The sequence below is a fragment of the Pholcus phalangioides genome, unplaced genomic scaffold (genome assembly GCF_987345545.1).
Source record: "Pholcus phalangioides strain wild (caught in Gottingen) unplaced genomic scaffold, Ppha-v1.0 ptg000015l_1, whole genome shotgun sequence".
NCBI classification, from domain to species: Eukaryota; Metazoa; Arthropoda; class Arachnida; order Araneae; family Pholcidae; genus Pholcus; species Pholcus phalangioides.
In genome coordinates, this window is record NW_028301608.1 from 82,198,060 (window position 1) to 82,224,175 (window position 26,116).

General features: G+C 42.4%; 2 protein-coding genes across 3 annotated transcripts in view; both read left to right on the forward strand.

Annotated features, from left to right (window-relative positions):
- LOC149076822 (VIP36-like protein) overlaps window positions 1-21,563 on the forward strand; it is a 32,738-nt gene extending 11,175 nt beyond the window's left edge. Inside the window, exons 3-9 of one of the 2 annotated variants that reach the window (XM_089244520.1) lie at window positions 1,355-1,469; window positions 2,817-2,899; window positions 2,996-3,163; window positions 4,928-5,042; window positions 5,161-5,213; window positions 6,983-7,046; window positions 21,047-21,563. In XM_089244520.1, the coding sequence (XP_089100646.1) occupies window positions 1,355-1,469; window positions 2,817-2,899; window positions 2,996-3,163; window positions 4,928-5,042; window positions 5,161-5,213; window positions 6,983-7,046; window positions 21,047-21,492 (1,044 nt within the window). In that variant the 3' untranslated portion in view covers window positions 21,493-21,563. The remainder of the gene's footprint in view (window positions 1-1,354; window positions 1,470-2,816; window positions 2,900-2,995; window positions 3,164-4,927; window positions 5,043-5,160; window positions 5,214-6,982; window positions 7,047-21,046) is intronic. The other variant, XM_089244521.1, reaches the window with a different exon arrangement.
- A 3,391-nt stretch (window positions 21,564-24,954) lies between these two features.
- Window positions 24,955-25,817, forward strand: LOC149076823 (uncharacterized). The gene has a single exon (XM_089244524.1). It carries the CDS (start codon window positions 25,063-25,065, stop codon window positions 25,702-25,704), a length of 642 nt encoding a protein of 213 aa, XP_089100650.1. The 5' UTR covers window positions 24,955-25,062; the 3' UTR covers window positions 25,705-25,817.
- The last annotated feature ends 299 nt before the right edge of the window (window positions 25,818-26,116 follow it).

The following is a 26,116-nucleotide window of genomic DNA, read 5'->3' on the forward strand; positions in this document are numbered from 1 at the left end:
TAAAAAGCCTAAGCTGCCATCCGGTCACACCCACCCCTTGCAACCGTCGCATAAGCGCCCCTGCCTTTACCCTGTTTTTGAAAATTTTTTTGGTCATAAATGGCAACTTTAATTGCTTTTGTCAGTTTTTGGCGACAAATAACTAACGACGGATATGGATCTTGATTTTCTGTGTTTTATGAAGGAAATGGGGGTAAGCTTTTACTAGTGATACGGCCGCATTTTGCCCGCGGGCCGGAATATTTTGCATTATTATCTACCGTAAAGGGAACTGCAAACGTTTGTGGGGGAAAAAATTCAATAAATTACTTACTAACACGAGTGTAAATTCATCAATATAGAGTACATTATATTTTTACATGGTAGAATTTTTCTCTGGAAATACTGTAAAATATATATATATATATTTCGAAAATTTTAGTTTTTGATTCGCTCGTTATAAAAATCAGCCGTTTAATGAAATCAAAATCGTCAGGATAAATGTAGTTTTAGTAGTTTTAGTAGATAAGTGGTGGGGCACTGCATGAAATAACGAAGTGACATAGTCTGTCCTTTGGCACCACAAACTACACAAACTTGTCTTTTCATGCTCTCATTTTCATTTTTATGTAATTTATGCGAATGTTGATCATTTTATGTCACATATTTCTGTTATAAAGTAGAAAAATCAACTGGCGACGCAGAGTGCTCGTATAAAGCCGGTCGTCCACTGGAAGCGATAAACAAGTCGCGGGAAACTTTCTGTATTCCCAGGACTGATCCCATTGTACAGAGAGGACGAGATCGTCGTCCACTAGAAATGACCTTTCCCAGCGACAGCAGTAGACGATCGGCAACACTCTCCTCTATAGCATAGATACATACATACTTCTCTATAGTTGGTGTTGCAACCGATCACCTGTTTTTATTTTCTCCTTTGGTAAGTCCTCTCTCTCCCTCCTTTCCCGCGTGAACAAGGAAGCTGAAATTTGATAATTGCCACTAACGAATCGCTACGGCAAATAGTAATCGATTGTAAATAATATTATTTATTCACATTACGAACGCCTTCTCCGAGTTTGTGTGAGCTTTTTCATTAAGTATGGACTTAAGTATAGGTTCTCTGGATGGTATTTCTCAAATATTTCAGTTTTTCAATATTCCTTCAAGTTTATTAACGAACACACTCGTCGGCACAAAGTGCAGTCGCAAATTCAATAGCGTGTAAAGGCAGTCCGACACCCTAGTCGGCTGTTGTCGCTCGCGTTACTTGCCGCGTGTTGTCGCTTCCAGTGGACGACCGGCCTGAAACGAAGATCGATTAACGACCTGTCGTAAGTCGACGATTACATGGACGTATTTCTTTTTTTTTTAGGCAACTTACATGAAGGATTGGGAGATCCAAGTTCACTTTAGGATATTCGGGAAAGAGACGGCTAAAAGCGGAGATGGAATCGCCATTTGGTACACCAAAGAAGCCTTGCATTCAGGTCACCATCATTATTGCTGATTATTTACTGTATTCTCATAATCTCTACAGGACGATTCAAAATTCATAGGACGATCAACCACCTGTTTTTTATGAAAAAAAAGGTGGTCGGTCGTTTTAAGAGATGATATAAGGCACCAAAAGAAGCATTTTTGGTTAGCAATGTGTGGTCGAATCGCAATAGCAAAGGCGTTAGGCTGCGCTCATAGTGGAGCGAAGCGGTACGAGTTACAAGAATTACGACTGGGAAGAAAAATATGCATAGGTGTTTAAAAGAGATGACGAGCAGCAACGAGATCAAAACGTTGCCCGACCGGGCTTCTTCACACAGCGAAGCTAATAATAATAATAGTAACCACGTAAGGCAGTGGCGGCATTTTACCATCGTTAAAATTAAATTAATCGTAAGTCAAGAACCATTTAATGACTTCTTCCTGATTGTGACGAAAAAAAAACTTTCCAGCGTATTACATGCACATGCATTACTCCCTTGTCTTTCTCTTCATCGGGGGGACGCAAGGGCCCCCAGCCTGTATGGTGATAGATGGCCCGCTTTAAGGGGCAGGCATCCCCGCAAAATTCTAATTCTGGTTCTGGTAGGAAGAGATGACCGCACATAGTTAAAGAGGAGGAGGCAGTGCCATCTCAACGCATGGGTCCACCCGGGCACGGCCGGGAGATTCAAGAGAAGAGGGGCCTCGAAAAGACGAGAAGTAGTTGGATTTTTCGAGAATTTTCCAGGTAGAGCCTCAGAAAAATTACTTGGCCCGGGGGCCCCATGATGCTCTTAAGACGGCACTGGGAGGAGGATAGAGAAAATGGCAGGATGGGTTGTGAAATGTAAGGGTGTGATGATGATGACGACCTCTCCACAAAAGAGGGAAATAAAAAAAAAGGGATAAACGCATCAATATTAGCAGATAGCGAAAGTCAGCAGATTGAAATTAAAACAATTATACTACTAATACAATTATTACTACTAATTTTAGGTAATTTTTTTTTGTTCAAATCTCGCACCTCTCGTTGAGTGGCATCTTCCTCTTCTTTGCCTTGTGATTCTCGATTATGTACTTCTTTGTTCATACCAAACACAACTCAGGTATCGCCTTGGGCAATTTACTACCTAGTGAGTTTTGTGCCGGAAGTGTACGTGTGCGTGTACCTAACAGTCTGAGTGCGTATCTAGTGTTGTGTGTGTGATTTTTCAGTGCTGCCATCTATATTTCAGAAGTTAAGTGAGTGAAGTGGAATGATTGAATATTTGCTCTGTTTGTAAGCCTGCTCTCGCGGAGATCAACTCGCGAGAGAGTTGGAGATCGTAAAATTTCGATTTTACTTTGCATTGCAGGCCCTGTTTTTGGAAACAAGGACCAATTCACCGGATTGGGAATATTCATCGACACTCAAAATAACGAGACTCATCCCCACGAAGTAAGAAACGAATCGAATTACGTATAAGTGTAACCTTATTTATAGATGAGAGAGTCGTACGGTGTTAGAAACCCTGTGTTTTTAACCTCGTTTCAGCACCAACATCCGTACGTATCGGCGATGGTGAATGACGGGACGTTGAACTACGAGCACGACGAGCAAGGGACGTCCCATCAGCTGGGAGGATGCTCCATCACCGCAAGGAATCAGCCACCACATATTCCGACGGCCATTGCCATCTCTTACATCCAGAACGTTCTTACTGTGAGTATGACGTTATTATTGTTGAAATTAAAGAATCAGTAAATTAATACAAAAAATATATGATGTTGTGACATATGGGCCTGTGTCACAGGCCCAGACTGGTCCGTCCAAAGTGCATCATGGGAGTTCTCGGAGAAACCCCCCCCCCCCACTATTATGTATGCAGTGTTCTTGGAGGCAGAGGCGTGGGGAGAGTCCTATGTTTGTAATGCAAAAAGCAGTCAATTTCGTGGCCCTGGGCACGTGTTCTCCGAGCCAAGAGTGCACGTGGGTTTGACGCTCCTGGAACTGGACCCGAAAGAGTGCTTGAGTTCTCCCTTTAACGACTCGTTTAAAATTATTGTATACACATACTGAGTTGGACTCTGACCTTGACGCGCGAAGGGAGGGTTAATTTTCCAGGGGGGGGGGATAAAACTCGCTAAAATAATGCAACAGACGCCAATGGAAAATGCCACAAAACCTGCTCCTTTCTCCGACGACCTTCTTACCTAAAAAAAGATAAATAGAATCGCCCATCGTGACGTTTCATGACGTAGCCAGAGGCCAACTTAGCGTGGATGTACAACACACGGGGTGGGGGATGGCGGTAAAAATGCATTCTTGTTCTAGCTCAGTGTTTGCCAAAGGGTGCAATATCGCCACCGGGGCATTACAAGCTTTGGATTTATTATAAGAACCTATGGATTGAGTTGGGAGGGGGGAACAATGAGAAGGTGATTTTTTGAAGAAGGTGGTGATGGAACAAACCGATGGGCTATGTTCCGGATGAAAAAGTATTTAGTTGAAGTTCTGGGTATAGGGAGTGAGATATAACACGTCGTCAATCCCTGACAGCCCTTCCATTGTGGTGCGCTGTGTACAAATACGTTATACAACACACACACATGCCTCCCCCCCTCGCATTTTGCAGCAGGGTCTCCAGGCTGAGATCTTTGGCAGACCCCCAGGACAGATATTTTTCACCAACCGCCCTATAGTGAATTAAAAAGTGAGAAACAAAATTAATAAAAATCACTCCGGGGTTACTGGGCTGGGATTACAATGTAGTAGTTTTCAACATTCAAGTGGGCCACAATTACAATTTTTATCGCTGGGTGAAGTGGGTTTTCGTAATCACACAAATAGTACGTAGGACATACAGTTTAGTTTGATAGTGTCGGATGCTAATATAAACCCGACTCGTGCCAGGGTGCCAAAACAACACTATCTGTAACAGAAGGCTTCCGCGCGAAGCTCGTGACGTCACTGAAGGTCATCTCACCTATAGTCATTGGATATATTGTAAAAAATGGGTAAAGATGGAGCATGCGTTGGTCCCCTATATCCGATGGCTATAGGTGAGATGACCTTCTTCAGTGACGAGCTTCGCGCGGAGGCCTTTTTGCTGTAGATGGTGTTGGCCGATTATCATGACCCCCCCCCCCCCCCACCCCCGCAAGAGTGTGGCCCGGGACAATTACTATCATTTTTTTTGTTTTTTCATGAAAAAGTGATATATTCACTATAGAAGGGCCCCGTGAAAAGTTTGGTTTGGTGAAGGCCGCTAAAGATTTCATCCTAGGAGCCCTACTGAAAGATGTGGGGACCATGCCGAGGACACTGAAGGACCAGGAAAAATACTTTTTTTAGAGAGCCGCAAAGCTGTTTTCGCACCGGGCTGCAAAATACTTGAGCCCGTCCCTGTTTACAATGACATATCTTTCAAACATTCGATGAGTTCACACATGAAATGTGAAAATATATCTTGTTTCTCCCATCAAGGTGTTCACGGATACAGAGGGTTTGATGCAATGGGTGCCCTGCTTCAGAGTCGAGAACGTGCATCTACCAAACGGATACTTCTTCGGCGTTTCGGCGAGCACGAGTTGGCTCACGGGTGAGCAACGTTCGGAAAAACCAATTCCACTTTATTGTATGAGATGATGATGATGACCCTTTTTTCCGAGATACTAATTTTCTTGTTATTTCTCCCCCCACCCCCCATTATTTGACAGATTTTCACGACATCATGACGATATCTACCTTGGACATGACTGAACTGGAAACGGTAAAACATTCAATTCAATTATTGTTATTATTGTTTTTGTTGTAAATATTCAGGGTGTCCCGTAAATTTGTGAATGGTTTAAAAATTCATAAAAATTGAAGGAATTTGTATACTTGAATGTTTGTTTTGCGAAAAAAATATTTTCGCGAAATGGGAATTTTTTTGGTACAGAAAAAATTTCGTTCAAACTTGTGTCGATAGGGGGACACTGGTAAATCAGTCCGGCAGAAGTGATTGGACCTGAACTTTTTTTTAGTATCTTCTGTGTTCAAAATGTTCAAAAGCTTGTGATTCGTGGCTGAGGTATAACAACTTTACCAGTAGTTCTTCATCCACCAATGTCAATATCATAAGGGAAAAACCTTCTGAAAAGAAGGTAGGTGATAGGAGAAGCCGCTGTGGTGGTCGAGTGGTAATAATGACGGACTCGCATGGCGAGAACCCGGGTTCGAATCCTATCATAGTGGTGATCGGCTGAAGTTGGTTTTCCTGTGCGTTTCCAACTTCGAGGCACGAATGAGATCTGATCACCCCGTTAAAAAGGCTCGCCACTGAGAGCAACAGGTCTACAACCAGTGCTGTAACTAGGCAGGTGCACCCGAACAGGTCCCATTTGGAAGGAGGGGGGCATTCTGGACCCAAGAAATGACTAGAAGGGGCATAAATGCAAATTCTTGCACAGAGCAGAGGAATGACTGGTTACGGAACTGCCTCTTCAACGGTTCAATAATTACACTTCACTCATAGAAAACTTGATGGCAGGACTACACATAACAAACATTACACGGAAGCAAACTTCACATTAGGTTCACAACACATGCACGCACAGCTTCCAGCATGGCCCAGGTCTTCTTCGACAACCTGCTTATATCTCTTCATTGAGACAGAGCGAGGGAAGGGAGACATGATCTGGTTAGGAGGAGGAAAAGGAAAATTATTAAGTTGTTAGATGCTCGTCTGCCAACATGAAGGCTTTCGTCAGGTCCGCGGATTCGATCCTTGGGTAGAACATGTTCTTTCCCGATAAGTCTGAGGTGACCACCGATGGATGACGCATTCATTTCCGGTTCTACTCTATCAGTAGTAAATTGCTATATGGCGATGTGTGTGACCAGAGTTGGTGTGCGATGAAGTAGTAGTAACAGGAAAATTTTCAGAAATGAAGTGTTAAATAGCACACCTTGAATTTTGTAGGACTCTGATTTACATATTTCCATTGATTTGTGCTTTCGTGCAGCTCCCTCAAAAATCTGAACTAAGTGAAAAAAAATTCCCTTTTCTTGAGAATAACTTTTTTGCAAATCACGCTCAAATATCTATTAATTCCCTCAATTTTTCATGAATTTTTAAACTATTTACGAATTTATGGGACATCCTGTATTTTGTACTAAGAGATAGTAGATTTTTTCAGCCCGGAAATATACTGAGAAATTGAATTTTCTGGATTTATGCCGAAACTAATATTTGGAAAGAAAAGTGATTTTTGTCTCCTCCGGGAATCGAACCAGAGTCCCCTTGCATACCCGGCAAGTGCGCTAACCACCAGAGACACGTATAAGGAATCGGAAAGTGTCTCTCTGGTGTATTGGTTACCGCACTTGCCCGGAATGTAAAAAGACCCGGGTTCTATTCGCGGAAGAGACAAAAATCACTTTTCTTTCCAAATATTTAGTTTCGGCATAACATCCAGAGAATTCAATTTCTCATTACCTTGTATTTTGTTTTTATTTTTGGTTTTAACCTTAGCTCATTTTTGATTGATCTCTCAGCAGACTATCAGTGATGGCAGCAACGTCTACGCAGAGGCTGAGCAATCCAGTGACGATCTCGACGGTATTTCACGTCACCTCATGTTTCTAATATTTATTTCATTGTTATTGTATCATTATTAGCAGTTTCATTTACGTTCACGTGAACTCGTTGGGGATTCCCCCCCCCCCGGGATACAAATCAAACGGTACACCATTAAAACATGTACCACCGATTAAAATATACATACATTGTGGGTTACAAAACAACCCTGGCGATACACGAGCCCTCCCGATCAGTGCCGTCTTAACGCATGGGCCCGGGAGCCTCAAGGGAAGATGGGCCTCACAAAAATGAGATCCGTTTGAAATTTTCTAGGATTTACCGGGTAGAGCCTCCAAAAACCCACTTGGTCCGGGGGTCCATGATACTCTTAAGACGGCCCTGCTTCCGATCACGTGTCTGGATGGTCACTTTCAGGCGTGTTTTTAGAAAGTGTTGGGCTTTCACTTCACTACGTACGTTGTTAGCGCAAATTTCACAGCGGACATTAATACTGTATTAACAGTTCGCCTCTTTGCGCTATTTCATGCGCTGTTCTCACTCTTCCCAACGAACTTCCGTCGCTCCTCCACCATCCCCCCATTTTAGTTCCCGAAAAGCCAAATTCAGATCGACTTTATTCTTTCCTTGACGGCGAATATTGGCAGCACTTGTCGGAAGTCTGTCCAGTCGATTTCAAATATAATTTTCTCATTCTCGTGGGATATCACAAAGTCAAAAATTTGAAAGTAATTCCGTTCAAATACTGGTTTTATTTTTTCGTAAGACCGTGCCAGTGCAGCAGCCTCCCATCTCGTACATGCACGGACCCTCTCGAGATCGTGCCAGGGCGACGGCTTTTAAGGAGAAAATTCGTTCAAATACTACTTTTTTTGTAAGAAACGGGAATCCACGGTAATCAATTATTCGCAAAAACAATTTCAGTTCGACTCGACGTGTCATTTTTGAGTCGTCTGTGATACCGGAAAAACTAACCACAAAGCCAGATACCAAAAATTTTAAGGTAAATTATTTTTGAAATAACAGAGGACCACGGTAACCAATAATTTCCAAAAACGGTAACTGCAGCTTGAGGTAATAATGCTCTCTAATGGGAAAAGCACACGCACTCTCCACTGGACATTACTTTCCGGGCTAGCGTTTTCTGAAAACTTCAGGTTTAAAAATCGGGGTTATTTTCATAGCCTCCACCTCTTCATTCTCGCAGATCGTACGGACTCCTTCGATCCGTGAGTGGGAGGCAGTTCGTTCAAGGAGGCAGGGCGGTTGTTCGGGGTTCTACTGACCCCTTCCTATCTCAGACCAGGGCGGCAGTTTTCGTTCGTGTGCCTAGATAGTAACTTCCGGGCTTGTTTTTAGAAATGTTCAGCTTCCACTTCAGTACGTGCACTATTAGCGAACACATACTAAAGCTTCGACCGTTCATCTCACTCCTCTTGAGACACTTCGCCCAGTGATCAGTTTCAAAGTTCGCATCATCATCCAGTCTATTCCTTTGAGTTCTCCTCCACCCTCCTCATTTTTAGTGTCCGATTGCTCTTGAGATCGTGCTTACACGGATCATTTTACGAAACCAATAAGAAAAAAAATGTTTAAACGAATTTTCCTTAAAATTTGTGAAGAAACGAAGGACCACGTCAACCAATAATTTGCAAAGGCAATGAACCACAAAACCCAGATACAAAAATTAAGGTAAATTTTGAAAATTTTTGAATAAAACGGGGTACCACGGTAACCAACAATTTAAAAATCATATTTTAGTTTAATGTGATGTTTTAGTGTAAGACATACTTCATTGGATATTACCGAGCTATGAAAATTTTAGCTTTAAGAAACACTTATTCACCTTCATTAAAGAACGGTAGTTCCCCTTCTCGTGAATACGCGGACCTCTTCCATCTAGTACCAGGGCGGAAGCCTTCCTTCTCGTGCCCCTTCGATTTGGTGCCAAGACGACAGCCCCTTTTCGTGCAAGGATACGTTCTTATAAATATAAAGAGACTTTCTCGTACCAGCACAGACAGTCAATTGCGTGTCAGGCCTGCATCCTTGCGACTACCCCTCCCAGTTAGCTCAAATACCTGTGGATACAAATTCTGAAACTGCATTGACATTTCGTCGAACTCTGTATTCACTCCGCCCCGTAATTAGTTTCAAAGTTCACATTATCATCCATTCTATTCTTCTGTCTCTCCTCCACCACCACCCCCCTTTTTAGTTGCCAGAAGCCAAATTCCTATCGATTTTTATTTTGATACACATTCTGGCTATTCACCGCGAAAAATTGGCGGTACTTGTCGGAAGTGTGTGCTTTCGATTTCAGAAATATTTTTCTCATTCTCACTGGATTTTACGAAACCAAAAATTTTAATGCAAATTCATTTTTTTTCTTATTGGAGAAACGAAGGATCACGGTAACCAATAATTTCGAAAAAAGAGTAACTTCAGCGAGAATGTCAGTCTTCGAAATCGAAAGGCGCTTTCGGGAATCGAATTACGGTGCTATGCTGACGTTTCCCAAAAAATTCAGTTTTAAGAAAACCGAGATTTTCTCGTATCCTTTCGATCCTCGTGACGGGCCAGTAGTCTTTCTTCTCATACCTGCAGGGTCACCTTCGATCCTCGTGACGGTTCGGCTGCCTTCCTGTGCCGGTATGGAAGCGTTCGTTTTCTCACTCTTAGTGGTCACTCCGTCCAGTATTTAGTATCAAAAATCGCATCATCGTCCATTCCTGTCCCCACCATTTCCCTTCTTAATTGCCGAGAAGCCAAGTTCTTATCCATTTATTTTGATACGCATTCTGACTTTTTACCGCGAAAATTGGCGACACTTGGAAGTGTGTTATGGATTTCAGAAATATTTTTCCCATCCTCGTAGGACTAGACAAAAATTTTGAGGAAATTTCGTTTAGGTAATTTTTTTCTGCGAGAAACGGAGGACCACGGCAACCAATAATTTGCAAAAACAATTATTACAATTCGAAGTGACACACTTGCGTCTTCTGCGATATTGAAAAAAAACCACAATGATAAAAAACTCCGAAGCTTATTAAGGCTCCGAAGGCTTTAAAAACGGAAGAACATTCCGTTTATGTTACAAGTTCCATGGGAAAAATCTTGGGAAAATGACAAAGCAATTTCAGTATTCCAACGGGATTAAATGCACGCAAATAAGCGGATATAATCTTTCATTGTATTGAAACTTTGGGTGTAAATTGGCGTTTACTTTCGCGGTAGGGCTGCAGCCTTCCACCACGTCGCACATCCGCGAATGCCTTCGACCTCTTGTCCGCATCGTGTCAGGGCTGCATCCTTCCACCACCTCCCTGCACGCGCCACTACAATCTCGTGCCAGGGTGGCACCCTTGCTCGACGAGCCCAATCGATCTCGTGGCACACTGCCCCCCCCCCAGCATGCAGGGGCCCCTTTCGATCTCATGTCAGGGCGGTATCCTTTTTCTACGATCGCATTCGATCTCGTGGCAAGGTGGCACCCTTGTCCCACCAGCATGCAGGGACCCCTTCCGATCTAGTGCGACATCCTACATCCGCGATGCACGGATCCCATTCCGTTCAAGGGCGGTAGCTTTTGTTCAAAAGTCCGGGTGATTAGTTCCGGAATTGTTTTTAGAAATGTTCGGCTTCAACTTTGATACGCGCATTGTCAGCGCAAATCGCATAGCGGACAATAATATTAAAGCTGCATTGCCAGCTCGTAGCATTACTCTTTATTGACACTCCGCCCCGTCATTAGTGTCAAAGTTCGCATCATTATCCATTCTATTCTTTGCCACTCCTCCATCATCCCCTTTTTAGTTGCCATAAGCAAACTTCCAATCGCTTATTTTTAAACTCATTCTGACTATTCACCGCGAAAATTGGCGGCACTTGTCGGAAGTGTGTGCTATCGATTCTCAAATATTTTCCCATTCTCGTGGGAACTTCACAAAATGTAAAATTCGTTCAAATATTATTACTGTTGTCATCGTCGCCGTCGTTGTTGTTAGAAATGGAGGACCACGGTAATCAAAAATTTGCAAAAACTAATTTCAATCGACGTGACATGTTTTCGTCTGTGTAATTGGAAAAACCACAAAATACCAAAATTTTTAAGCCAAGTTTTGAAAAAATTAGGACCACGGTAACTGATAATTTGGAAAAATCCTTCAGCAATTTTTGATGATTAGGTATTCCAGTCGGAATGAATACACGCATTTAATCGGTTCTATCAGCTAGCAAGCACTGTATGGAAACCTCAGATTTAAGTCGGTGTTATTTACTGTCGTGACACGGCTGCAGCCTACCACCTCGTCGTGCCTGCACGGACCACTTCGATTTCTAAAGCGGCCGTTCATCACCTCGCGCCTGCACGGACAACCTTCCGATAGCGCGCCTAAATGGCCACTTCCGGGGTTTCTTTAAGAAGCGTTCGGCATCCACATTAGTACGCGCACCGCTATCGCAAACCTGGTAGCAGACACTAGTAATAAAGCTGCATTGTCTCTCCTCTATCATAACCTTTTTAGTTGCCAGAAGCCAACTTCCTATTGATTTTTATTTTGATATGCATTCTGGCTCTTCACCGCGAATATTAGCGGTACTTGTCGGAAGTGTGTGCTATCGATTTCACAAATATTTTCCCATTCTCGTAGGACCAAAGATTTTAAGGAAATTTCGTTTAAATATTTTTTTGTTGCAAGGAACGGAGGACCACGGTAACCAGTAATTCGCAAAAAACGATAATTCCAATTCGACGCGACACATTTGCGTCTTCTCGATATTTGAAAAAAACCACATACCAAAATTCTCAAGGCTAGTTTAAAAACGGAGGACCACGGTAACCAATGACTTGCGAAAATGATAAAGCACATTTATGTGATTCAGTATTCCGACCGGATTAAATACTGAATTTAGATTAATTTTCAGGAAAATTCGTGTAAATATTATACATATATATTTTGTTTAAGAAACGGAGGACCACGGTAACCAGTACTTCTCAAAAACGATAATTCAACGTGACATTTTTGCGTCTACGATATTTAAAAAAAAAAAAAGTACCAAAAATTTCGAGGCTAGCCATTTTGGAAAACGGAGGACCAATCTTATATATAAAATTGATTTTCTGTGTGTCTGTGTGTCTGTGTGTGTGTATGTTCTCTATACAAATCTACAATTTTAGATCGATCGTCGCCAAATTGTGCATATATACTAAATGGGACCCAACTTAAACGATAGGCTACTTTAAAATTTCGTCAGGGTAGGGCAAGTGCCCCAAATGGGCAAAACACTGTCGGGCAACAATGGTTTTCGGGCCTCAACAATCACTTTCCGAACGTTTACTTTGGTTACCGTGGTTCCCTAGCAATGCGTTTAAAACGTGTATATGCCTTTACAATGGTTTGTCATTTCTTCAACGCTGTCAGTATATGTATAATATTTATGCCTTTATAATGGTCTGCCACTTTATTCAATCCTCCCAGTAATGAGAGCTTTTTGAATAGACGCCATCATCAGCATCACTTTGATGGTAAGGCAAAGGGTGATCCCCTATAGAAATCAATGTTAAAATTGCCGATTTTACTGTAGAAATGAGGAAATTTGGTTAGGTTTTCTGTCACATCAATGATTTTAAAAATTGTATTAAATACTCGATTTTTGAAATATTGAGTTCGCTTAGAGATATACGAAGCCCAGGAGTTTAAATATGAAGCAATTAGCCGGAACTACTTTTGAGTTGGACATTCATGCAATAACATTGATTTCAACTTTTTATTTATATCTTCTCAAGCATGAAAATTAATGTCTCCGTATTTTCTTTTAATATTGAACTGCATAAATTCATGTGGATTAAGATATTTGAAAATGAATTATGGGTCCGTAAAGTACATCGAAAAAATTCCACAGCTTTAAGTAAGCATTTTTTGAAGCAGAAACAGGCAGAGATGGATAACTTGAAGTTCAAAAAGGGGAGGGGGATCGAAATACCTGGCACCCTTTAAAAAAAGAAAAAAAAAATATTTTTTTTTTGCGTTACTTTAAATCTAGATTTGTTTATTTCATGAGTCGCGTAGGAAGTCGCCATATTGGTGAACTTGGACACGGTTTGCATGTCCCTCAAAGAAAGAGGGAGATATCAGGTGATCCAAAAAAGCCTCATTGAAAAAAACCCGGGCAACGCCGGGTATTATAGCTAGTAACCAATAATTTGCAATAACAGCAAATCTAATTCGACTTCACACATTAAGCGTTTTAAACACAGTTTTGGGTGAAGCATTCCACCCCAATTAAGCACACGCAAAATAGTATATATAATTCGCGTTTAGAGCATTGAAACTTCAGAATTGGCGTTATTTACTTTCATATCAGGGCTGTAGCCTTCCACCATTTCATGGCTGCACGGATGTCTTCGATCTCTTGCCACAAGGTGACAGCCTCATCGTAGCAGGGCTGCAGTCTTCCACCTCATGCCTCTATGATCCCCTTCGATCTCGTGGCAAAGCTACACCCTTACCTCACCAGCACCCCTTCCGATCTAGTGCGGCATCATCCATGCACGGATCGCATCCCGTGCAATGGCGGCAGCTTTTATTTAATGCCTGGATGATCAGTTCCGAGATTGTTTCTAAAAGTGTCGGGCTTCCACTTTGATACGCGCATTGTTAGCGCAAATCATATACCGGACACTAATAATGCTGCACTGCCAGTTCCTCCTCACCCCTCTTTATAGACACCACGCCCCATAATTAGTGTCAAAGTTCACATTATCATCCATTCTATTTTTTGTCACTTCTCTATCATACCCTTTTAGTTGCCATAAGTCAATTTTCAATCGATTTTTATTTTGAAACTCATTCTGGCTATCCACCGCGAAAATCGGCGGCACATCGAAAATGTGTGCTATCGATTTCAGAAATATTTCCCCTCTCGTGGGACTTCACAAAATTGAAAAGAAAAACTAATATTTGAACGAATTCTACAAGAAGCGGAGGACCACGGTAACCAATAACTTGGGAAAGGCAACGCAGATTCAGTATTCCAACACTATTGCATATACGGAAATGCAATACAAATTGCTTTTATTGTATTGAAACTTCAAGTTAAAATTATCGTTATTTACTTCCGTGCTAGGGCTGCAGCACTCTACCGCCTCATGCCTGCTTCGATCTCGCGCGATCTTCTTCCTCATGCCAAGGCTGTACCATTCCACCACCTAGTGCCTGAACGAACGCCTTCGATTTAGTGTTACCTTCATCATTATTATGCCAGTGCTGCCGCCACCCACAACTTCGTAAAGGTACAGTCACCCTTCCGATCTCGTGCCAAGGCGGCACCCTTTTCAATCTCGTGCAGTGCGCCATTATACCTCCTCCCTGTACGGATCACATCTCGTGCAAAGGTGGCAGCTTTCGTTCACAAGCCTAGACGGTCAGTTCCGGGATTGCATTTAGAAGTGTTCGGCTTACACTTTGGTAGGCGCATGGTCAGCACAAGTCATATAATGGACACTAATACTGAAGCCGCATTGACACTTCGTCTCACTCCTCTTTATTGACACTCCGCCCCGTAATTAGTGTCAAAGTTCGCATCATCATCCATTCTATATATTCTTTGTCTTTCCTCCATCATCCCCATTTTAGTTGCCATAAGTGAACTTCCAATCGATTTTTATTTTGATCATTTGATCATTTTGTCGCACCACGGTTATTTTCTGCACACGAGAGCTAATTAGACCGGGACCTGCAATTTATTGCCGATTCCGAACGGCAGACCTGTTTTTTATACTCATCGAGAGGTTGGTGCGCTAACCCCTCGATGGGGAACTCCCTACGGTAGCAATTTTTTGCTGCGGTCAAGTCGCCGTTTGTTGTACCCCTGTGTTAGGAAAGTTTTCTGACAAGGACGAACCGAGTATCGAACTCGCGACACCTCAACATCCTTCGGTACTTTAGGCGATTATCTTATCGACCTGGACTACCGCGCCCCATTTTTATTTTGAAACGCATTCTGTGTATTGACAGAAAATCGGCGGCACTTGTCGGAAGTGTTTTTCAGAATCTGATTTCAAAAATATTTTCCCATTTTCGTGGGACTTCACAAAATTCAAAATTTTAAGGAAAATTCGTGTAATATATATATATATATATATTTTTTTTTTTTTGCAAGAAATGGAGGACCACGGTAACCAGTAATTTGCAAAAACGATAATTGTGATATTGGGGAAAAACCACAGTACATCAAATATTTTAAGGCTAGTTATTTAAAACAACGGCGGACCACGGTAACCAACAATATACGAAAACGACGAAGCAGCTTTAGGCGGCATTCCAGCTGGATTAAAAATATGAACATCAGATATTATCTACTAGCATTAAACTTCTGGCTTAAATCTGTTACTTTCGTACCAGGGTTGCAGCCTTCCGCCTGCGTTCGCGTACCAGGACGACCTTCTGCCACCTCGGGCCTGCACGGATGCCTTCGATATTGGACCAGGGCGACCTTCCTCATCGTGGCAGGGCTGTAACCTTCCATCACCTGGTGCCTGCGCGGACCTCTTACATATCCTGCCAGGTCCTTCTTCCTCCCGCCTGTACAGACATAGTTCCTCCTCGTGCCTAATCCTTCTGGTTGCGTTCCTGGATGGCCACTTCCATGTTTTTTAAAGTGCTCGTAATATACTTTCCTACACGCATCGCTAGCGGAAACCTGGTATCGGACACTAGTAAAGCTACATTGGCAGTTCGTATCACTCCTCTTTAATGACACTCCGTCCCGTAATTGGTTTGAAAGTTCGCATCATCATCCATTCTATTCTTCTCTCCTCCATCATACACTTTTTAGTCGCCAGAAGCCAACTTCCTATCGATTTTTATTTTGATATTCATTCTTGCTTTTCACCGCGAAAACGGGTGGCATTTGTCGGATGTGTGTACGCCATTTACGGGGTTGCTTTAAGACACCCACTCAGTAGTTGCTTTAGTACGCCCACCGCTAGAACGCTAAACCTGGTATCAGACCCTAATAAAGCTACATTCTCACTTCTCTTTAATGATACTCCGTCCCATAACTGGTTTGAAAGTTCGCATCATCATCCATTCTATTCTTCTGTGTCTCCTCCGTTACTCTTTTTAGTTGCCGGAAGTTAACTTATTCATTTTTAAATATGCATTCTGACTCTCCGCGAAAATTGGCGGCACTTCCCCGAAGTGTAATATCGGTTTCCGAAATATTTCCCCATTTTCGTGAGACCACAAAATCAGATATTTTAAGGGAAATTCGTTTAAATATTTTTGTTTTGTAGAAATGGAGGACCACGGTAACCAGTAATTCGCAAAAACGATCACTCAATTCGACGTGACACATTTGTGTTCTGGATATTCTAAAAACCACAAAGATATAAAAATTCTCAAGGACAGTTATTTTAAAAACGGCGGAGCACGCTAGCCAATAACTTGCGAAAACGATAAAGCAGATTGAGTACTCCGACTGGATCAAATACACGCAAACCAGGGGTTATTTGCCACCACTGTATTGAAAGTTAATGTTTTAATCGGCGTTATTTACTTTCGTGCCCGGGCTGCAGCCTTCCACCACCTCGCGCTGATGCCTTCGATCTCGTGCCACGGTAAGGCGAGGCCTACAGCAACCCACCACTTCGGGTTGCTGGGACAACCTTGCGATCTCGTGCCAAGGCGCCACTTTTGCCCAACCAGCATGGACCCCTTCCGGTCTCGTGACAGGGCGGCACCCTACTTTCGCCCTGCACGAATCCCATCCCGTGCAAGGGCAGCAGCTATTGTTCACAGTTCCGGGATTGTTTTTAGAAGTGATCGGCTTCCACTTTGGTACGCGCATTGTTAGCGCAAATAACATACCGGACACTAATACTGCATTACCAGTTCGTCTGACACCTCTTTATTAACACTACGCCCCGCAATTAGTGTCAAAGTTCGCATCATCATCCATTCTATTTTTTGTCACTGCTCCATCATCCCCTTTTTAGTTGCCATAAGATAATTTCCAATCGATTTTTATTTTGAAACTCATTCTGGCTATCCACAGCGAAAATTAGCGGCACTTGTCGGAAGTGTGCGCTATCGACTTCAGAAATATTTTCCCATTCTCGTTGGAATTCACAAAATGAAAAATTTTAAAGAAAATTCGTTTAATTTTTTTTGTAAGAACGGAGGACCACGCAAACCAATAATTTGCAAAAAACTATCATTTCAATTCGGCGTGACATTTTTGCGTCTTCTGTGGTACTGGAAGAAAGACCAAAAATTTCAAGGCTAGTTATTTTCAAAAACGGAGGACCACGGCAACCAGTAACTTGGAGAAAATGACAAAGCAGTTTCAGGTGATTGGGGAGTATTCCAACCGGATTAAATACACGCTAATCAGTGGATGTAATTTACTTTTATTGTATTGAAACTTCAGGTCTAAATTGGCGTTATTTACTTTCGTGCCAGGGCGGCCTTCTTCCTCATCGTGTCAAAAGCTGTAACCTTCCACCACCTGGTACCTGCACGGACCTCTTCCATATCGTGCCAGGCCTTTCCTCCTCCAGCCTGCACGAACACCCTTCCGATTGCGTGCCTGGATGACCACTTCCGGGCTTGTTTTAAGAAGTGTCATCTACTTTTGTACGCGCATCGTTAGCGGAAACCTGCTATCGACACTAATAATAAAGCTACATTGGCAGTTCGTATCGCTCCTCTTTGATGACACTCCGTCCCGGAATTGGTTTGAAAGTTCGCATCATCATTCATTCTATTCTTCTGTCTCTCCTCCATCATATCTTTTTTCCCCCTTTTTTCAAAAATATATCTTCGCATCAGCCAGCTGTTAGAAACCTTTGCATTCTTCATCCCGTTGAAAATATTAAACACTTCAATCATACGCCCCCCCGCCCTCCTCATACCGTCGGCGAATAGTACAACTACGGAAAGAGACTTGGTCCCTAGGTTGACTTGGCATGTACGACTGAACAGCATATTCCAGGCCAAGACGAACTAAGCCCCAAAAAAGCGGAAAAATGACTATGAGAATGGGAAGAGAGCATTAGCGCGAAGAGAAGTCCATTATCATCTCGCGCCACCAAATTTATGAAATTTTTGGCAAAACCATAAGTGGAGATAGACTTGAAAGTCTGGGAGGGGGGCACGATGATTGTTGGGGGGGACATGATGATGTCAAATCATATATACGCAAATACATTATATCAGTTAGCTTTACCTTCGACACTGGGGCCCCATGATCCCCCGTATCTCCGCCCATGGGCAAAACTCTTCTGAATTGGCGCTGTTAGTATCACCAAAAAAATGTGCTTTTGAGTATTCATTCGCCACAAAAAAATACAAATACAAATACAAATACAAATACAACACCACAACAGGCAAAATGCCCAACGAGGTGGCTGATAAAAAGATGCCCATAAAAATATGGTTGTCATATGTTTCAAAAATACAGCAACCCAATTAAAAATGCAATTAACACAAATTACAAACAATATATACACATGATAAAATATTATACAATGCCCATAAAGAATACTTATGGTTGTCTTATTCTAAGAATGGATAGCTTCCCGATTTACCCCAACATGTTTATCGTATTTCTTTTTAAACGTGTCAATTGTGTTACAATTTACTACCTCCGGGGGTAAGCTATTCCATTTATTAACAACCCTATTGGAGAAAAATTCCCTGCGACACCATAACCTTGCATTGTCCCTCACCAATCGATACTGGTGTCCCCTTGTAAAAGCAGTCGATTGGCGGTGTACTAAAAGTTCATGGTCCATCCTATCCATCCCATTGAAAATTTTGAACACTTCGATCATATCTCCTCGACACCTGCGTTCATCCAATGTAAACATATTCAAAAAATGAAGTCTTTCTTCATAACTCAAGCCCTGTGTGCCAATAAGGACACGCGTAGCTCTTCTCTGCACCCCTTCAACCAAGTCTATGTCCCTCTGTAGGTATGGTCTCCAAAACCTTACAGCATACTCCAGTCCAGGACGAACTAAGCCTCGAAAAAGCGGAAATAAATAACAATAATAATTATAATTTATTAGTTGATGAAAAAGATTGTCATATGTATTGTCCCTGTGGGTTAAGTGTATTTATCACAACACACTTTGGTGTATCACTCAAATAGTAGCGATACCGAAAACTTCAACAACACTTCCGGTGATGAGGTTGTTCTACTCACCGATATTATTAGACGTCTTCGGAAGAACTAAAATATATGAGTTTGAAAATACAGTACATTGTAGGATATCTTCGAGCGAAATATAAAAAAAATATCGTTTTGCACATACAACACACACAGCGATTTCTAATATCTCCTAAAAATATCGCTATAGAGGGAGGATTTTATCGTTGTATCGAGAGGAGTTTAACATTAGACTATAGGCGATTCTAAGCAAGATCTAAAAAAACATAACGTTGTAGAGGGATTTATCGTTTTTTCGAGTATCGTTGTAGTAATCATGGCCCCCCACAAGGGGTAGGCTGGCAAGGCTCCAGCCCTGGAGCCCGGGACGATTTTCACCATTTTTTGTTTCTTTACACTATAAATTCATCATAAAGGGGGCCCGTGGAAGTTTCGTCGGGGGCCCCGCAAAAGATCCCAGCTAAGTAATATTTCACTGTGTAGGCCTATATATATTTTTCATTTGTTAACCTTCAGCATTTTTTGAACTGGTGAAATACAGTTTCATTTGCTGCAGATTCGCAGCAGCCGTTCATTTCCCGTTACTGGTTAAAATTTTACTGACTTTAGCAATAATTGGCAGTTTTGCTGATACTTGGCAACTTTTTTGGCGATCAATTTCTTTAGGATCCCGATGTGTCTCAGTTTTTTTTCCCTTGAAGAAATAGGATAGGTTATATTGAAAAATAGGATTTTTTGGATTTTATATCGGAACCGATATGTAAGGGTTCGTGGGTTCGAATCCAGGAGGTTAAAAATCACTTTTCTTTCCAAAGATTCGTTTCGGCATAATATTCAGAAAATCACATTTCTCAGTATATTTCGGAACCACTGTGCGGTCTTGTGGGCATCGTGCTGGTCTCTCATCTTGAGGATCCAGGTTCAAACCCCGTTGGCGGTACAGTGGTGGTCAGCTGAAGTTGGTTTTCTGCAGTTTTTCAACTTCACAGCGTGATTGCGAGCCGGTCTCCAATTCAAAAGTCTCCCGCAGAGAGGCTTTTCATTACATGAAAATTCAAGCTTCAAGCATTTCCCATCTGTATTTCGCAATATGCAAGGCAGATGGCAGCGCCAGCAAGAACACATATTCCAGCATGTACCAATGCGTTAGAAATTCCACAAATGAATGTGTACCATCTGCATGTACGGTTAAATACGCATATTTCGAGCTGGAAAAACATCAATTAATACTATCGCCACCTGGGGTGGAAATTGCTGTAGTTGAGGGAAGCTACTACTTAACTGTACATGCACCTAGTGCACATTCGAATTTTTAACGGACTGGTTCATGCCGGAATGTGCGTTCTGAGTGTGTGTGGCCCCATAACATATTGATGTTATCAGAGCTGGGCTTGTTTCGTGTTCGTGTTGGTGCTACCATCTCTCTCTTCCATATTTTGAAGGAACGATGGTTAATGCTTGAATTTTCATGTTTTGTCAGTATCGTCTTGTAGGTCTGCCTGCTGTAAGCGGAGAGACTTTTATATAGACATTTGAGTACTTAAACGGGAGATTGGTTCGCATTCACGCCTTGAAATTGGAAAAACCTCAGAAGACCAACTTCAGCCGACCACTACTGTGCGTCATTAGGATTCAACCTTCTAGTTCCCCAAAAATGTTCATTTTATGCAAAAATTTGAAGAAAATTTTAAACGAAGCGTTGCGCAAATGCAACGTCAGTCAAAAATGAGTTCATAGGGTGAGGTTATTTTCGGGTGCGTATCATGTTTACACGTTTTTCACGTATGTTTTTCTCACGTTCTATAACGTAAACATTCATTACTCTTTTTACTTACTCTCAACAGCACAAGTAGCAGAAGATTTAGTTGTTCCTGGAGAAGTGGACAGAATAATGCAGGAGGTGCCGCAACAACAACAACAACAACAACACCAGACACCCGAGGAACAGCTCTTCCGAGAAGAGAGACGCGACCAACATCAACAACAGCACATGGACCAAGACTTCGGCAGAATGGAAAATGTGCTTGACAGGCAAAAGAGAGACGAAGATCACCATCACCAACAACAGCACCTTCATCAACAGCAGCAGCAGCAGCAGCAGCGACAGAGAGTCTTCACCGAAGAGAAACACCAAGAAAAGGTGACCCAAGAGGAACCAACAGCAAAAATGTCCTGGTTGAAATTGATCATGTACACCGCGATGATAACGACCATCGGTTTCTTCGCCATACGATGGTTTGCCGGCTATAACGCAAGAAGGAAGGAAAGACTCAGGAAGCGGCTATACTGAGCGGTGCCACTATCATTAATATTTGTAACCAATATATTATTAATTTTCTTATTAAAAATGGACATTTTCTACTTCCCTGTGTTTCATTGTATATTTTTTTGTCAGAAAGCAACAGACCCCCCCCCCCCCCAAATGGTACGAATATTCGAACCCTACACTCAAAATTCAGAACATAGATGTCCGCACTACCTTCACATGCACCATCAGATAGGTAAGCTCGTATACAAACAACTTAGATCCTACAGAAAGTGGGAGGGGTGGGGTTGAAACGGTAGGAAATTGATCATATAACCTTCTACGTGACGGAGATTTGAACCATCAATACGTTTCTAAAGTTTAAGTCAGAACCGAAAAAAATGTGTTAGTACTCGCGTTGAGCTATCAAAGAGGTTCATTTTCGTTTAAGATGAGTAATGTAGTTACGTAAGTATTCATTACTCAATTCTTACTACTAATTACTCAATTCTTACTACTAATTACTCAATTCTTACTACTAATTACTCAATTCTTACTACTAATTACTCAATTCTTACTACTAATTACTCAATTCTTACTACTAATTACTCAATTCTTACTACTAATTACTCAATTCTTACTACTAATTACTCAATTCTTACTACTAATTACTCAATTCTTACTACTAATTACTCAATTCTTACTACTAATTACTCTCTCAATTCTTACTACTAATTACTCAATTCTTACTACGTAATTCATTCTACGTACAATTCATATGACTTTTAAGTATTCAATGTGTTATTTCATAAAAATTCCTGTTTTCAAATATTTTCCTAAGGCTTTCATCGCCTGCGGTTTGGTTAGCTTAGGAAGACCGAATGACAACGTTTCGGTTACAAAACCGAAATTACTGACTTTCGAAATTACTGATGCTACTACAATATAGGGTGTTCGTTTACTATTTTCATACGGCACTGCAAATGAGTGTTGCTTTTGCGGTAAAGGAGAAATGACGTCAGAAGTGAGGACTTGCGCTTGTTAAGGTGTCTATAAAAGGCGTTTATATTTCACTGAACTATATCCCTACTTCGGATTTTAGTGCTTGTTGGACATGTTTCCAAGTTTCGCTTTTCCGATTCCTACAGAGTATGGGTTTAGTTTAGTTTAGAACCGAGCACGCCCAGGCTCTGTCACTTTTGCGATATAAGCTCATTGATCGTGAGATCGTGGGTGTGCCGGAGAAAACTCAAACTGGCAAGCCGGCCGGGAAAGCACACCCGGTTCGGACCAACATCCCGCCAACCCCCCAAGCAGCACAACCACACCAAACCCCCAATCCCCGGGCGCATCACCACTCGACAAAGTTAGCACAGCACCGCGAGTGCGATTCCCCTCTGTTCCGACCATGGGCGGAGATACGGGGGGGGGGGGGGCATTTCCCTCTCCCCCCCCCCCCACCCAGCGTCAAAAGTGGAGTGGACAGATCTAATGTTTATATCTATATATGAATTGACATCATCATCATCATCGTGCCCCCCCCCCGGCAATAATGCCCCCCCCAGACTTCCAAGTCTATCTCCGCCTATGGTTCCGACACCCGTGACAAGACCCCGCCGGCGCGGTCCACAGCGCCCCAACACGCCCCGCGAAGGGAGACCCCCGGACCACCCCTACCATCCCCATCCCCAAGAACTTCTATTGTGGATATGAGAGAAAAAATTTTTACAGGACGGGAACATCGCTTGTCAACATGGAAAACATGGAACGCCTAAAGAGCAGGGGTTGTCAACTTCCTTCTGTTTGAGGGTCAACATAGTGGTCAGCTGCAGCGTCGCGGGCCTTACTTTTCCTTCTGGCGTATAAGCCACGCTAGTAAGATGACCCGGAAAACTTATAGATTAATTTGTAAATGAAGTAATTAACATGGAGAAACACGGAAAATTAAGTCGTTAAACTTTTACCCTATAGGCTTTTTTTTGTTCACTCCCACTTCTTAAACTGACACTTAATTAATATTTATCTGGTTCTGCATCAGAAATTTCAGTTTCTTCTGGAAATTATTCCATCTACTACATTCATAGTTTGAATTTTACGGAAAATTCCGGAAAATACGGAAAATTACAAAATTTTTCTTCCGAATTCCCCTGCAATTTTTTTTCTTATGAAGAAAATGATCTGGCACCCTCCCTACAGCGTCACCTTGAGTGACCGCATGGGTTATTTCGATGAATCGATTTGCGCACCGGTAGATTTCGAGAGGAGCTTTATTGAGATAAAAGGCGTGCCAACATCCAACTTGCCCAACGAGGGGTAGGGAAAAAAAATGCCAATAACAAACTTTATGACCGATTTGTGTGCTCGAAAAAGTTATATGGTGAAAACATTGTAAATGGTTTTTGTCATGGCCCCCCCCCCCCAAGGGGTGGGCTGAAAAGGCTCCAGCCCCGGGACAATTTTCACAATTTTTTTTGCTTTTTCACGCTATAAATTCATCATAAAGGGGCCCCCGTGAAAGTCTTGTCGGGGATCCCAGCCTAAGGGCTCTAGGATGTGGGGGCCATGGTTTTTGTCACCAGAAAATAATAAATGTAAGTAGTTCATTAATCAGGAAGTCTGCTATTGGACCCAAAAGCTCAAGTGATGATCACAAATTTAATCTAATACACAATATTTTCACCCTTGTCGAGGGCCTCACAAAATCGATTGACTGTACTGTTGGTCTTGATGCAAAAAAATTGGAAGGGTGGATAACATCACCCTTTTATATATATACCATTTGTTTTATTCATCGAAGAAGGTGCCTTCACACTACACGTACTCGGGTTCCTCGGTGGAGAAAATATATACGCTTGTGGCTTCTGCTTCTTTTCTTTCTCTACCCACGACCGCATCGCCACAGCCTTCCGTCATGCAAGATGATTCGGAATTCGTGGTACAAGTTCATGTGCCAACACCGAGTTCGAGCCCCGCCATCACCATGGTGGTGGTTGGGCTGAAATTGGTTTTCCGTGGTTCCCAACTTCGAGGCACGAATGCGAGCCGATCTTCCCTTTAAACCTCCATCTCGTCACAGGCCTACAAACGGTATAAATATTCAATCGTTACACTTCCCTTCTGAAATATAGATGGAATCACTGAAAAATCAGACGCAGCACTAGATCAGGGGTTTCCAACCATTGATAGTTACAAAGCCGCTTCGTGCAACCCTTGATGACAATTTGCTTACTTTTGGCATCCTTCTTGGCAATAATTGGCGATGTCACGTATTTGAAATCTCAATTGCCCATTTATTTTGCGAAAAAATATGGTCAGCTCACTTGATACTTCAAATAAGAGTATTTGCTCTTTATTGTATTTTAAATGTAAAAGTAATAATATGAAAATTCATACATATAATTATGCATTCAAAACATATCGAAAATTGAATGCTGCAATTAAAAGAAATATTCGATGATTTACGGTAATTATCAAGTTATTTACTGATTATCAGCCCTTCTCCTGATATAACTTGAACTTGCTGATGTTGACCTCTGTGTGTTGTGTACAAAGTTTTTCCATACGATAGAAAAACGCAATATTTCAGGACTTGTGTTGTGATTTGTGAATGGGAAAATGAACAAGTTTCTGCTTGTGAAACGAGCGGCTGGTTTCGCCCGACTGCTCGCCGGGAAGCACTTCTGCACGGCGGTGGTCATCCCGTCGCAGCAGGATTTGTACAGCACCCTGGGAGTCGGAAAGTCGTCGTCGCAGTCGGACATCAAGAGAGCCTACTACGGCCTGTCGCTGAGATACCACCCGGACAAGAACATGGGCGACCAGGAAGCAGCTCGCCGATTCCGCGAGGTGTCGGAAGCCTACGAGATCCTGGGCAACACGTTCCTCCGACAGAAGTACGACATGAACATCCCTCTGCACACGATCCGGGGCCACAAGCCGCCGGGAGACGTCACCGTCCGGGAGCTCAAGTACCACAAGTTCTTCGAAAGCAGGCTCGCGACGGTCGACTTCTCCGCCGCTGGCGGGGATCTTCCGAGGGGAGCCAAGAAGAGGTTCGACGACGAATACTTCGACAGCGCCAAGCGATACAGGAAGAAGCCAGTGTCCGAGAATCCTTACCCGGACATAAACGACCCTTACAGGAGAATGGTCACCATCCTGTTTTGTATCTTGGTGGTCATCGCTAAACTCATTTCTCCGGAGATAGTGGAAACAGCTGAGAAAGCTGGCGGTTATAAGATTGGATTCTTCGTGTGAGGATCTCATATGCTTTCTCGCTGCTGTTTGTGTAGATTATAAATAATTCCCTCAAGAGTATAACAAATTTTTCTTGGATTGCGAAAAGGTTATAAAAATCCTTATTTGCCTTACCAGCTCTATTGTCTATTTTACTTGTGAATTCCGTTTGGGACCCCCTATTGCCGCCAGAACCAGGGGGACTATTTTGAGCCCCACCCCAATATATTTTGCGAAGGGGCTTAGCCTCACCCCCCCCAATAATTAGTGAATGGCCTATACCCAAGTGTGGATCCAGAGGGGTGATCACCCCTCCCAATAGCTGAGTAATATGGGAGAAAATTGTCTGTCTTGTAAAATACAGGATAATCCAATCCATCTACACAATAATTCTTTTCTCAGCTAAGATTCCGAAAGCTGGGTTTTGTCAAAT

Coding starts and splice junctions, on each gene's coding strand:
- LOC149076823 (XM_089244524.1), top strand. CDS start 25,063: ATGAACAAGTTTCTGCTTGTGAAACGAGCGGCTGGTTTCGCCCGACTG.